General features: G+C 41.0%; 1 protein-coding gene across 1 annotated transcript in view; it reads right to left on the bottom strand.

Moving 5' to 3' along the window:
- Positions 1-15,306, bottom strand: part of eipr1 (EARP complex and GARP complex interacting protein 1) — a 43,413-nt gene that overhangs the window by 9,047 nt on the left and 19,060 nt on the right. The window contains exon 6 of the mRNA XM_028395675.1: positions 11,735-11,871. Within this exon, the coding sequence (XP_028251476.1) occupies positions 11,735-11,871 (137 nt within the window). The remainder of the gene's footprint in view (positions 1-11,734; positions 11,872-15,306) is intronic.

Below are 15,306 nucleotides of genomic sequence, written 5' to 3' on the forward strand. Positions count from 1 at the left end.
CATCTTCTTGAACACCTCCTTTTATCTCCTGGATGTTTCTCTGCTTTACCCACCTTTCCCTAGACTCATACACAATCAAGTACTGTCTGATCAATTATTGTTGGGAAAAAATCCAGAAGAACTATAATTCTTGTGGTAGCCTGATTACTTTTCACACCTCGTAGCTCTACAACTTGAAAATGAGATGCTCATCGTGGATGGATATTGATTGCTCTGACCCACTAAAGCAGCTGCAGTAGCATACAGACTTGTACACCTGACTACCACTTGATCTAAAGAATGCAAGTCCTGAATCACAAAACACATGTCTGATGAGAATAATAAGCTGGACCTGGAGACCGCTGCATTTAACAAAGCACAATAACCCTGTGTCTCTGCAGAAGGGGCAGCATGTTAAACTTCACAAACACTGTGCCCTGTAGAGAAATATTACAGAGTCTTGAAAGGTGACAGTGATTTGGGTCAAAGAGGGAACTGGAACTTGGAAATCAACCAAAACAACAAAGGTGAAATTGAAGCTTTGAAATAGCAAATCTCTTTTTTTTTAAATGGATGCAGTGCATCATATGACAGTGCCTGATTGATGAATGAACAAACACTCAATCAATAATTGACCTGCTTCTGTACAAATAGATTTTTAAGAAAAATACAAGAAAAATATTTTTTAACAATTTTAGCAATAACTTTCAGTTTTCACTCACCATGTCTGAAGTACAATAAGCAAACAGTATAGCATACCGCTAAATCAATATACCACAGTTCGTATTCTCCACATTTGACACATTTACCTTGATGTGTGACATGGCTTCTCCAAAAAGCATTTAAAAGACTTTGTTTACATCATAACGGTGATTTAAGAGTGCTCAAGCCACCACAACGTCTACACAATCCACCTGCAAATGAATCTTCAGTGCAGTAGTCTATATGTCTTGTTGTGCAGGAATGGTGTGTTTTAATTGTTTCTATAAAAACAACTCCTAACATTGTCCTATTGCAGCATATGCAGGGCTTTGGGACTGTATATGTGTGTATATGTGTGTGGAAGTGTCCTATATGCATGTGTTTTCAATATTAGCTCCAGGTTCTGTTAATAAAACTAAGAAAACAACAAATAACTGGGGGTCAGAGGATGGAAACTCATTGGAATAAACTCTTAATTAATTAGATCTAGAGCTCTGCCTCCACGATAAATGCAACATAAAACTGCTGAAAATCACTACTTGTTTTCATCAACACAATTTCCTCCAAAGGCTAGCCTAGCAAAGCTAACTTCAGTATGGTTTTTATTCAGTAGAGTGGAAAGCCTCAGTGTTATGGCCCAGCTGGATGCCAACAGCAGCTAGGCAGCTAGCTAGTCACCCTGCTGATTGTGCTGGGCAATTAACATGCTAATTAAAAATCTCATTAAAATAAGAGAGAAGAATAAGAGAATGACCTGGGGCAGACTGCTGGGCTTCAATTAGGTCAAGACAACTCAGGGACTCTGTGTGTATATGTGCTGTCACTGTCACTGGACCATTGCATTGCTGTTTGTTAGAAAACGTCAAACAATGAGCAAGAGCCTCCGCTACAAACACACATACATCCTGGAGCATAGATGAAGGATAAATGTATCTTTTAACTGCTATAGGTCATGTGATCAGGAAGAAGGACACAAGAAATGTATTCAAACTTTAGAAATGCTTTTTTTTCTTGCTACCTTATTGGTTCTCGGATGTCCTTGTTTGAATTTTAAACCCCATTTATACTGTCCACTTCTGAGACGACCATGGATGTGTGGGTCCACGTTTGGGCACTAAGTCTGGTTGATTCCTGTGCACATATTCTTGTTTTTATTCTTTTAAAGATGTATTTTAGAGATGTGGGCTGCAGCAGGCCTCTTCACAGCCTGTCTCCTGAGTCATTTCAATTTCCAGGTGCCCTTGCAGTGAGTTGCCAAGTGGACACACAAAAAAAAAAATTGGTGGGAATGCGGGCATAAATACAGAGGCACGCTTCTGCTCTCTGCTTACAAAGTTTGCATCACATGTGACCTTGGCACATTTGCACACATAAAGTTAAAATTGGGTTTTTAAGTTAAGTATTTTTTTCATAAATAAACCAGGCAGTGTATTAAAATGCAAAATGTATGTTAGCCATATTGGGGGCTGGGAGACACTGCTTTAACAGATGTACTGTGTGTGGTAAGTATGTTCTCATTTTAACAAAATCATTTGTAAATGAACAAGTTTTAATTCCAGAAAGATTGAGATTTTTTACTTAATTTTAAAATCTAAATGTAAATTTGTACATATTTGCAAGAATAATACCACAAATAAAAAAATTTTGTTTTTCACAAAAGTGAGTGTGAGTGGTTGCATCTTACAATGGAGCATCAGGTTCTTTTATTTATGTGTTTATTGCATTTCAACAACACAAGGACAGTGAGTCACTGATAAGAATGAATACATGTGAAACAAGCACTTATCAACCCACAGTGTTTTAAATCCAGAGTGGACTTGAAACTTTTGGCAAACTTCAACTTCACTCAAAATAGCAATTTTGTATGTAATTTTTGAGCCGGGGCACATGATTTATTTACAGTGCTCCCTCCCTCCTCTTAGTGTGACTCTGAGGTAAAAGGCGTGACCCCAGGCTGTAGGGTAGCTGGTGTTCAACCCGGCCCGCTGTGGAATGGGACGCGCCCGCCGCGTGAAAAGGAAATGGAGCAGGAAATTGGGTTAGTTTCGCTCCTTCCCTCTCTGGTGTCTCTGAGAAATCCCCTCCAAGCACGCCACACACACATGCTGAGATGCGCATACACTCCCTCGGCCCGGGCTAATAGACAAGAGACCTGGGACTCGTGTGCAAGTGTGTGTTTATGTTTGTGTGAGTGCGGAGGATTAGAGTCGTGGTCAGCCTAAGCCACCAAACATTCTCAATCTGAAGTCATCCAGCCAGCTAGGCTCAGAGTGTGTGTGTGTGTGTGTGTGTGATTGGGTTGGGGCTGATGAGGGGACAGGGGACCTATTACACACACTGTTAGCCGCACACAGATAAAAACATAAAACTGGAAAACACACTTCCTCAAAACGGTTATGTGTGTAAATACAGAAAAGATAAAGGTGTATAAAAAGGAAGCTACAAAGGTAGACAGGCAAGCACACATTTGGCCATCACAGACACGCGCACACACACACACACACACACACCCTCCTGGCTCAGTCTGGGTGATAAATCTCTCTGCTGAGGGGATCGACTGGAACACAGACGCTCACAGTCACACACAAACTCTCTTTCTCTCTGTCTCACACACATACACACACTTCTCTGTTTCTATGACAACTGCTGTGGGAAGGGAGGGGGAGAAAAGAAAAATCGAAAGAGGGGAGCAATCATTTTATCGCTGATCAAAATTAAAGCCTGGCTTTGAGATGGAGTCGACAGAGAGAGAAAGATGGGAGTGGGAGAGGCAGGCTGGTAGGTAGAGGGAGGGAGGGGAGTCTGCCCATGCATAAAAGTAAGGGATCATTACATCAAGCAGCCTAAATGATCACCGTGATTAGCATGAGGTGCTCAGAAAAGTCAGCGAGAGGAAAAGTCACAACTATGTGTAAACTTCTGAAATTAGGGTTCATTTTATGGTAAATAAAGATGGCTGAATACACAAAGTCATAATGTGTCCTGATGTGACTTTTATTTGAAGTTTACCTGCTCTAAGCTGCAAATCTGAGCCTGTCCTGCTAATTAGCTTTCTACTAACAGTGCTGTAGTTGCATGCTTTAATGAGAAGCTAAAATGAGAAGAGAAGCTGTCCCTGTGCTGGTCCTCTGCATCACTTATGGGATGTGACCCATCTTACTTTGGCATCATATGTGATGCTGCCCATACATCCAAAAGGTCACCAAACCAGTGTAAGGATGCAGCACCTAAACGTATACACAGTAACAGAGGAAACATTTGCAGACATCACAGAGGTCAACATTCACAAATTACAACCCATCCGTCAGGTCAAAGGTCACCCATCCTGTTATTCACATTTTAAAGCAGTTTTTAGAACACTGGGTTTCCCACACATTGACTACACCCTCCACCACCAATTGATCCCGCGATTTTATAACATAGCTATCCTTCCATTCATTCAACTCTGTGCAACTCTCTCTCCCTCTCGTTTTCGTTTACACACGCATACACACATGCATGCACACGCATCGACAGCAGCTGATCCGCCCGCTCCTCCTCTCCACGCACACTGACGCCTATAGACTGTTGAAGGAAAACCTGAAACGGCACGTTTGCACAGAGAAGACGGTCAACGATATTGATAATGAAACATCGCGCACCCTAACTTAGAATAGACAGAGCTGGTAACACAGCAACCATTAGCAATTAAAGGTGAAACACGGTTAGGGTTGAGATAAACCGTAGTAGTTCCATATATGTAATCTTATTATTTAAGTTATTAATGTATTTATGTGGTTATATCACATTATTTATTTTAACCTTTATTTTTAACAGGCTGACATATGGGCTGAGGTCAGTGTTGAGTTCATATAGTGAAATAAAAACCTTTTGTAATCCATTCCCTGAATGACACAGAATTAGAACTAAACTAGGTACAAATTCAACTAAAAACAAATTTCAATTTGATGAGTAATTCATGAAACATGACATTTAAAAGACTGGTCTTCCTCCAATATAAAGGCCAGGTATCTGTATGAGCAGACTCATTCTACTGGCCTGTAATGTATGGAGTTGAGGTGGGGGAAGCTCCAGGCAGGGTTCTAGTGAACGTGTTTGTCTTATCACTCAGAACTAACTGAGAGAATTAAGATTTAACTGAATAAATTTAAAATGCTTCTTGTAGCTTTAAAAACTGTCATTAAATAAACATACAGGTATATTTAACCTGTATGAACCCTGATGACCGACTCGCCGACCGATGTGACACCGGCACCAAGATGCCACCACTTTTTGCCAATTGGTCTGTGGTAAACACTGGAACATAAAGCCTAACAATAAATTGGCAGCTTTACATTCGTATAAAGCTATTTTATTATTCATAAAGCTTTCAATCCCAAAAAACATGAAACAAACTACGCAAATTTAAAATAATTCTAAATTTAAGTTTTATCACACTACACGTATGTGAGAAAACAAAATGACTGACTGGATTTTTTTCGTAACATATCACATGTAGGTTCCTATCCTAAATCTAATTCCATTTTGTTCACTCCTATCCTTAAATTTCAACCTCTGTATGAGGTCATGACCGCAACATTATGAGCGCTACAGCGCGATGTCTGCTTCGCGTCTGAGCAGGAGCGAGGACTCGGAGCGCATGAAAAGGTTACAGATGATCGATTTGACAGAAGCAGGGTTCAGAAGGTCACCCTCACATCAACAGTGGCACATGGAACACTAACATTTCAAAAACAGTGGACATCTTTTGCATAATGAGCTGTATTTGAATGTGAAATATGATATTCTTAATAGGCGACACTTTTTGCATAAATGTGCTGCATTTGAATATGTGGATGAAGTATAATGGAAAAGGCTTTTGAATAATGGTTTGCCTTGGATACTCTATCCTATCATTATGCCACGCTGAAGCGCTGCCAAACCTGTGGAATAGGTGAAGTGGAGAGGCTGTTTTTAGTCAGGTGGTCTACGGTCTGACGTGTTGTCTGTCTGGATGTGGATTGAGAAAGAGCAAATAGCACCACCATCAATCATTTTGCCTTCTTTTATGTCCTCTCTCTCTTTCCATAACTGCTCACTGTACTCTCTCTCTCTCGCTCTCTCTCACACACACACACACACACACACCACAGGGGAGGTGTAGAGAATCCATGCTTCACTGCAACACTGCACTGCTTTTCAGTATGCACCCTGCAGTGCATGGTATGGCTGCAGGCCTGACAGCTATTACACAGCTCAGTGTGTGTGTGTGTGTGTGTGTGTGTGTGTGCATGTGTGTGTGTCCTGCCCCTCAATGTGGACTCTGGTTCCATGAGGGAATTCAGGGGAGATGCAGAGTAAGTACATCTTCAGTGACAGGCATGTCTTTCTCTCTCTCTCTCTCTCTCTCTCCCACGCACACACACACACAGAGGCATGCAGGCACGCTCACACGCACTCACACACACATAAATAGCAACAGAGAAATAGAGAAAGTGCGAGAAAGTGCAAGAGAGAGAGAGAAAGTGCAGGAGCTAAATGCCCAGTGGCTAGTACTACATGCCTGTTAGCTAGCCTAATATTATTCAAAGGCTCAAAGCGCCCCAGCGTGCCTGGAATGGCACACAGTTGGCTCCTCGCAAACTAACAAAATATAGTTTTCTTCATCTTTTCTCCATGAAGACATTTTTAAGGTGACTGACAGAATTGTTGCACAGCACGGATGCATACCTGCATTATTCCTACTGATTTCAAATATTTCCTAGTCTTTCTTGGCAAAGTTTCATATATTCCGACAATGGCCCAACATCATTATTATTAGATGACAGGATTGCATCACTTAACACCTGAAATTATTTGTGAATGAAAATAGATAAGCAACTGTGTCTTTATTCAGTCCCATCACCAATGGATGATTTTTATAACACTGGATGTGTGTTGTTTTGTTATGTGGGAGAAAGAATTTGGGATGGATGAGAAGCCTCTCTGACAGTGCACCATGATGAATAAGAATATAAACATCTGAAGGGCATAAAAATCTAAATTTTAAATTCTTTTTTGGAAATTATGGATGCTGCGTCCTCTAAAGCGAAGAGGAGAAGGACCATCTGGCTTGTTATCAGCACACAGTTCAAAGGGTGGCCTCTGTAATGGTAATAGCGTGTAGGCATGGGTAACTTTCACATCTATGAGAGCTCCATGAAAGCAAACACCACCAAACTGTTTCTATGGCAGCAATATCATAAAAACACATCCCTCACTAGAAACATTTAGATCCCGTTTGTTTCAGACATCACCTTCTACAGATCAGGACAGACACAGCCAGGAACAAGCGTCTCCTCCGTTTTTTTGTTCATTGGATTAAAATACACTGGGCTCAGAAAAAGACACCATGCAGATGTTCAGCTTTTTTAGTGAAGACCAGCAAGACAAAAACAAACTGTATCCTGCACATACGACAACAGCATCACTGCATACCAAAGAATCTATGTGCTAAACTTAGCAATAGCTTCCTCAGTACCCACACTTTTCCAAAGAGAGTGGAAAACATGAACTGCCCCTACTTTTTCTTAATGTGTATTAAGTGATGTTGAAAAGCTAAAAATATAATCTACACAATACAATAATATTTGTTTGTATTTGTTCTCTATACCCATACATACTGTTCAAAGACAAATACTGCCAAGCACTGACCAATGACCTATGGCACGATAAAACGAGACCTGCACTCAGATCAGAGATTAGTCTCAAAATAAAGCAGAAGCAAAGGTACACTAAAAAAACACAGGCTGAGAAGTAGTGAAAATATGTCAGGATTTTCCATTAAACACTGCTTTCTGTCCCCAGTATTGAAGCGGAGTATTCCATAATTTACATAATGCTGCATATTACATCAGTACAAAGTAGAACAGGATCCATATATGTTTTATAAGCAGTGTTATCTTTGTATTTTTTTAAAGTGCTGCTCGTCTGGGAGACAGGGTGCTGTAGATACCGTGCTCCTCTCCAGAGTGTTAGATAACTAACTAGAGGCGTCTGCTGCTGCTGGGCTGTACTCCCTGTCCTGATTTTAGAGCAGGGCAGCAGTGTTAGGGCTGGCGGAATGGGTGACAAGCCTCAGGACTGTGAGGAGAGGAGAGTGCTTGCTGTGTGTGTGTGTGTGTGTGCTTTCTTTGTGTGTGCAGGTGTGAAGGGACACCTCAGAGGTCATCTGAGGAGGCAGTGGAGCGTGCTGAGAGGCTGCCATCACACAGCTGCCACACCAACTGGACACACACACACGCACGAATGCAGACGCTTGTAAACAGACAGGTTGTATTTGTGAACGGGCATGAGCACACAATAGCACACACAAAAGCAAGCGCAACCCGGGCAAGCACACAGTCTCCTGTCACAAGCAAGTCACTTACTCAGACACACACAGACAAACGTGACTCACTGCTCATTCACACTTGCAAGCTTTCCACTTGCAACCACTTCGCACTTGTGCACAGACAGATATGCACACACACACACACACAGTGCCCTTGGTTGCTGTCTGTGACTGTCTAAGACCTTGTGGTCCAAGAGGCAACACAGATTTATTCAGTTAATCTCTCCATTGGACCAATAGCAAGAAACCATAGAAACCACAGAGCTATTATTTATAATACAAACATCACCTGAAGCTATTCAAATATTTGTTTCTTACATTTTTTTACATTTCACTGTATTCATTAATATTTAATTTACTGACTATGTTTCAGTTCATTATTATAGAAAGTAGTTATGCAAGAGAAGCTGAGCACAGGTACATTTAGATAGTTTACCTAATAGTTTTTAAAAAATGATTAAAATAAAACTAATACTAATAATTTATTCGACAATTTCATTTAATCCCACAAGTGCACAGGTCACTCCTTTTTCCAGGTACTTGGATATATTAAAAAAATAATTGGTCAAAGAACTGTAATGAGTAGAACAGCTAACAGTGTGCCTCTGTTGTCATGGTCCTAGTAGTAAACACGTCTTTAAAGAGACACTGACTGATCAACTGCAGGAATTATTGTAGTGCGTGTTTCTATCAACGGAGCTCTTTCAGGGCTGTTTTTTTAACGATAGAATTAAAACTGGTAAGAAGAGATAGAAAACAGAAGTGAGATGAGAAGGCAAGGCTTCGGCTTATTAGGCTGTGAATTTATGGGACTAATATGGAATTATTGATTAATTACTAAATGAGCCTTGAGGCTTCTATGGTGCAACAGAAACACATATGCTGAATGCAGGCCTGGTTCTGTTAATGACAGGACCCAGGTTCCTGTAGTAGAAAAACACTTATTCACACATCATGCATCCTCCCTTCAGGGACGTCATACCTTGATCCACTAATGAACCACACACGACAAACTTATACAGTCTAATGTTGTGACAAAAAAATATAGGAAATAATCATCTCTGTTAAAGCTAAAAATTTGACGAAATGTTAGCGTATTAAAAGTGAAAAAGACAATTTTGATATTTTTATTTAAAAAAAAAAACACAGCAGGGTGCTCCCTCTACTGGTTGCATCAATCCTTACAAATAATAGTGTGTTTTCAGTACACTGTGATATGAGATGTGTTCTGTGCTAACAAGCCCTGCACTGCCACCCCCTCCCTCCCTTTGTGCCAGCGGCTAAATCAGCACTGTTGCATCTTTCAAAACAGCACAGCGGGAGGAGAGCGGCCAAAATTGGGCGTGCAGGAACTCTTTAATTTGTTTTGGGGCTGACGAGGAGCGATATCAATGATTCAACTATCTTATCTGGCCCTGTGATACGCATCTTGTAAATACATTCTCACTCTCCCCGTCCCTCCTTCACCTAGCATCCCTCTCAATCTCTCCGGCACTTTGCTGTTATCATGGCGATCAATAGGGAGGTAATTATTATTCCTCTAGCACAGCCCACACGTACACACATGCTGACCTCACTCATCAAGTACCTCTGAAACACAGGAAAAGGCAAACAAAACACACACAGAATGCAATCTGTGCATGCGCGTGCACTCACACACACACATACACAACAACACACACAAAGAGGTTGTAAGGTGAATTGCTGATAACCTACAGTTAACAAGGTTAATGTGTGGTAGTACACATGCTCCATGTCAAGCAAGAACATTAGTGCTGTGCCGCCTCGCACTTCATCAGGTGCTGAGTAAAGAACTTGATTCAATTTATGAACAATTGCAGGACTGCAAATACAACATGACTACAAAGATGATCAGAGATTCCCAGCTCGATGTATTCAAACAGCATGAAGAACAGCATGCAAGGCAGATGTACATAACTGTACATTTCAAGGAACTTATGAAAATGTAAAGTAAAAAGGAAGGTGCCTATGACTATCACTAAACAATAAACATCACTGTTGTGACTTTTAAATCCAGACACAAATTACACCATCACTGCGTTTGCAGATTTATTTAACCACATATTGACAGCCACCTAGTTTAAGACATGTAAATGACTAGTGGGGTATTACTGATGCTTTCTGTAGTAAATAAAATGAAAATCTCTTGGGGTTGATGTAAACCAAAGTTTTTGGCTCAACTACCAGTGGCAGATAGACCTAGAAAATTACCAGCCAAATGTATTTATTACCACCCATTAAAGTGTATTACCTTTTTTATTGGCCTTTTACTTATGTCACCCCTCCCTCTGAATACAGAACAGGGTGTCTGGATGGATGAATTGCTGAATATGGATCCTGCTACACCACTAGAGGTACCAACTATTTTGGTTTTTTATTTATTTATTGAACACATAAGGCGACAGTGGGAGGACGAACTGGGGGCTGTGGTGTCACACTCAGCTTTTTATTGCTTGCCTACTACACATAGGCTTCACTTGTCCAGATGTAAACTAGCTGAAATGTATTCCAGTCCAGATCTGACTTGTTCCAGATGTAACCTGCCAACCAACACCATATGTTTTGGGAATGGCCCATATTTACTAAATTCAGGTCAGATGTACTCAGAACTTTCTACCCCTTGACCTCTATTTTCAGGGTGGTGCTGAAAGAGACACAGCTGGCACAGCAGAAAGACGCCACGCTCTTCATCACAGTTTGTTCAATTGTTCATAAACGATGAGTGGAGGAGATGATGGTACATCTCACACTTCAGCATGTTAATTTCATTCAAGAACTCCAAAAGGTATGGAAACCCTTTTTCGTCAACAGAACTTAACAAAAATACCTAAATATAAAAATGTTTTTGAAACCATACATATATAAACTATATATAGAGAGTTTTATGAATCTGCTATTCTTTCTATATTCACCAAGGAGTAAATGTACTGTAACAAAATACTGCTGAGGTTTACCTAAATCTTACTTTAAATATGAAAAAAGAAATATTTAGTAATCTTCCATGCATTTAATACTAGGTGAGCTGACAGGTGAGGAGTCCACATCAAGCAACAAAGCTTTTTACAACAGGATGTTGACGTTTAATACATGTATTGATGAATTAGAGAGAAAGTTGTGACAAAACTCAAATATTTTCTCCCAGCATGATGAGTCAAATTAAACGCATATTTCCGTGTACTGCATTGAAATGTCTTGTAATGACATGTTCACCCGCTGAAATTGTTAAGCCCCGAGAGTCTCTTACATGACTCATTTCTGTCAGATTTAAATGCATGCTGTTCTAACATCCGACGGATTTGGACTCAGGTGCATGTGGAAATTTGTTATGTAAAAAAAAATAAAATAAACTGCCTTAATACTGAGTGGCAAATCTTAAAAAAAAAAAAAAGTAACTCCTTAAATTTCAACCATCAATGCCACTGCTTGTACACTTCCCATTCCTGGTCCTTAATAGCAGCCACAGTATACGGGTACTTGGGAGAAATATATGCTTCAGATTTCAAAAGAAATGATCGATACAATGAAACAGGAAGTGAGGGCTTTATAAAATAAATCTGTCTTTCCCTTAAATAATGTGCTATTAAAGTATCGATATCAGCATTTACAGAAAAAGGCTCAGATTTGAAAAAAAAACAAAGAAATCATCTAAATACTGTATTTTCAGACAATACCCACACTCACCTCATAGTGCGGAGGTCCCAGCCGCGTATCGCCGTGTCATTGGCTGTGGCCAGCTGACCGCAGTTGTGGTGGGGGCTCCACTTGCCGGAGGTGAACTTCAGCTGACCCTTACCCTCGAGGGTGGCAGTGCTTGAGACCTGCAGAGGACAGCAACACCTTCATTAACATCTCAGCACAGATGTAAACTCACCCAAATATGTGTGACAGGTTCAGCGGGTACGGGGCATTTAATCAGTATAATGACTCTTTTTTTCTGCAGGCCACACTTAACACTACAGTCATTCACTAGGACCCTGTAGTAATATTTTGGGCATTACTGGCAGTTAAAAAGCCTAGTGATTTGCACCATGCTGAAACACGAGCACTCTCGCCAGCAATTCTTTCTTCTACATAATTGCAACTTGGTGCAGTTGTAAGTTGTTGTAAGTTTCAGTACAATCTAAAAATTTAACAGAATGAAATCATAGTAGGGATTCAGAGGCCTTTTTGGAACCAACAATGAGCAGACCAGAGAACGACCTGGCTGTATTCATTAGGGCCCAAGCACCGAGTGGTGCAAAGGCCGTATTGGATCTGTTGGTGTAAGCACTTTCACAAAACAACGATAGATTTGAGTAACAAATTCTGTCAGCCCCTCTGGGCATGTCCATATGGCGCTGTGACCACCCGTGCTCCAATGGACCAGCACTGGCCGTTTTTGCACTGCAATCTTATTCCCCTTTTCCCTATTCTTTGCTAGAGTGTAAATTGGACCCCCTGAACGTGCACGAAATGTCACCAAATTTTGTGCAAAATTGTCACCCGGCAAACATCGCAAGCATCACACTGTCGCACGAGCGGGCGTGTCACTGGTGCAGTACCAAAACCTGCAGCTTCCCGCACGGCCTCTAAGGACTGGCTCTAAATGTCTCCTAAACATGACTGCTTCAGCTCCAGTCCTCCAGAGCCTAAACTCTAACCACCCTTCGATGACCAATGGGTGATGTTCCAAGAAGGTTAGTCTATCTTTGTTGACAGTCTATGTTTTGGACCATCATGCGCTCATCTTTGTCACATGATATAAAGGCCTCCTCTCTAACCTCCTTGTAGATCCAGCTACTTGGTGAAAGCTACAAGCCTTTACAGAACCAGTAATAAGTTGCAAAGCCCCTAATTGTCCTCCATTCTGCAGTCTCCTCAGTATCTCTGACCAAAAACTTCACAAATCTAATAGAGGGGACTGCTGACTGACCCCATACTTATACTGGGTTGTAGTCTGATCTGCTGAGGTGAGTGGAGAACAAGTCAGGTTTATTCCATTAATGTATGTCCCATGGTGATGATCTATATGGTAGATGCTCGGTTATCTATGGATCTAATGTCAGAACAATTAGTGGAGACATTTATGAGTGAATAGTGTTGAAAGCTGTTTGTTGTGATGGCTTCATCACCAAAAATACTGACAAAATGTCACTGGACCCTAACATTGAAGCAGTTTAGTTGAAAGGCAGTGGGGTTAAATTGCAACATTTAAGGCTTTTCAAATGGAACGACATGCTTGTCACTGGATATTTATCAAACCTGCGACATATATTTCATAGGGCAACAATGAAGGTGAAATTAATCAAAGTCAAAATGCTTCAAGGACTTATAAAGCATATCACTTTATCGGGTTGCTTTAAAAATGGAATCCAATTAATTCAGCAGGCTGGCTTTGGAAATTATTATCTTTCCCTTAAACTATGATGCATCTAACATTTCTAAAAAGCAGCCTCACACTGCTCCATTTTTCTCTGCTCCCTGACTATCTGCAGGTTTTTATCCTCATCTTTCTCTCTCTCTCTCTCTCTCTCTCTCTCTCCTGTCTCTGCCTGTTGGAGCAAGGATCATCGATCGCCCCGTCACCACACAGCTCCCTGGTACACTCTCATTATTTCAGCTAGGGAGGACAGAAGGAGGGAAAGAGACAGAGAGGCCGACAGAGCATGAGGGAGGCAGGGAGGAAGACCGAGACAGAAAAGCAGAGGATTAAAGGAAAGAGAACAAAGTGGGGAAAAAGGGAGAAGAAAATCAGATAAGGAGAGACGAAAGGTTTTCACTGCCGTAATATAAAATCCCACATATAAAATGATGTCCATAAACAACAAATATATTTGGTTACTAAGAATACAAAGCACTTATGGACTAGATCAAGCGAGACAAGATAACATATTGAAGACATTGGTACTGTATTTACCTTGAACATGACGCTACCCCGATATTCTACCATTGATCTGCTATCTGCTGTAGTGATGTCTCAATATTTTGATGATATCCTCACAAAATGTATAATAATAATTTTTGGTAACAATATATACCAATAACTGATTAGCCACTAGTAAAATTCTTAACCAACTAAACAAATATTAGAGCTCATGATGCTCCATCACACACTTATATTTTATATTCTATAACTGGGGGTGGAGAACATTTTCCTTATCGGATTGGTACTGGCAGTGGTACTGGTTGATAAAATGGAGGACTGCACATCTATAATGTATATAAATATAATATTGACGTTTTTGAACATCACCAAATCCACGTGAATTAATGAATTTATGTCCTTGAGTCCTGATGGGTTTTGAAGGTAACTCAAAAATACTTTTACTTTTATATATTTTGTGTATATATAGAGATTGAAAGATGGATTAACACAGCTCTCAAAAGAGTGCCACAGTTGCCCTCCTTCTTCTCAATAGAGCTGAAGCTCTGTAAACGATATGAGTAGACTGCAGTAGGACTCTTGTGGTGTAACAGCAAATCCAGAGCTTCGTGCATCCCAGGTTCCCAGCTTTATTAGTGTGCTAACCAAATTAGGGGCCCTAACAAGGCAGTACACACAACACTAGGGGACATATTCATTTAAGACACAAGCGGCACTAATGCAAAGCTATCTGTCAAATCACCATGCGTTTATGCTTTCAGCCGACTCCGGAAAAGACTGTGTTAGAGTGTGTGTGTGTGCATCTGTTTGTGTGTATGAGCAGATGTGCAGGACAAGGTGTGTGGGTGTGCTGTGAGCCAGTGGAGATGTTCTCACTCATTCCACCAGTGAGTCTAATTGATGAGCCATGCACACGGAGACGCACACACACACACACACACACACAATTCAAACAATGTGCGCTGGTACGCCTATGCACACAATACTCTGTTATATATGCATACACACACCCACACCGAACACACACACATGCTAATCTAGGCCAAGCCCATGAGAGAGAGACACATCCACGTTGCAGCTGGACATGGCTTGAGATGAACACATCACCCTCTGATAGACAGAGGAAAAGGGGAGAGAGGAGAGTGGGATGAAAGAGGGAGTGTGGAGGGAGGGAAGGAGATTAGCATTCTCATCAGCACTGGAGGAATTTGTCCTGGCTGCCAAGCTTGTTCTCCTCTTTTTCATTCCTTTTCTCCTCATCAAGCCCACTCTCTTTCCTTATCCATATTCACTGGTTCTCCCTCCTAATCATCAGCCTTTCCAATCAGCGGGACTCTTCTTGCTCCGTCTTTCTCCATCCTCCCTCCATCTTCCCTTTCTCATTATATTG

Source organism: Parambassis ranga, chromosome 22 (assembly GCF_900634625.1).
Source record: "Parambassis ranga chromosome 22, fParRan2.1, whole genome shotgun sequence".
NCBI lineage: Eukaryota > Metazoa > Chordata > Actinopteri > Ambassidae > Parambassis > Parambassis ranga.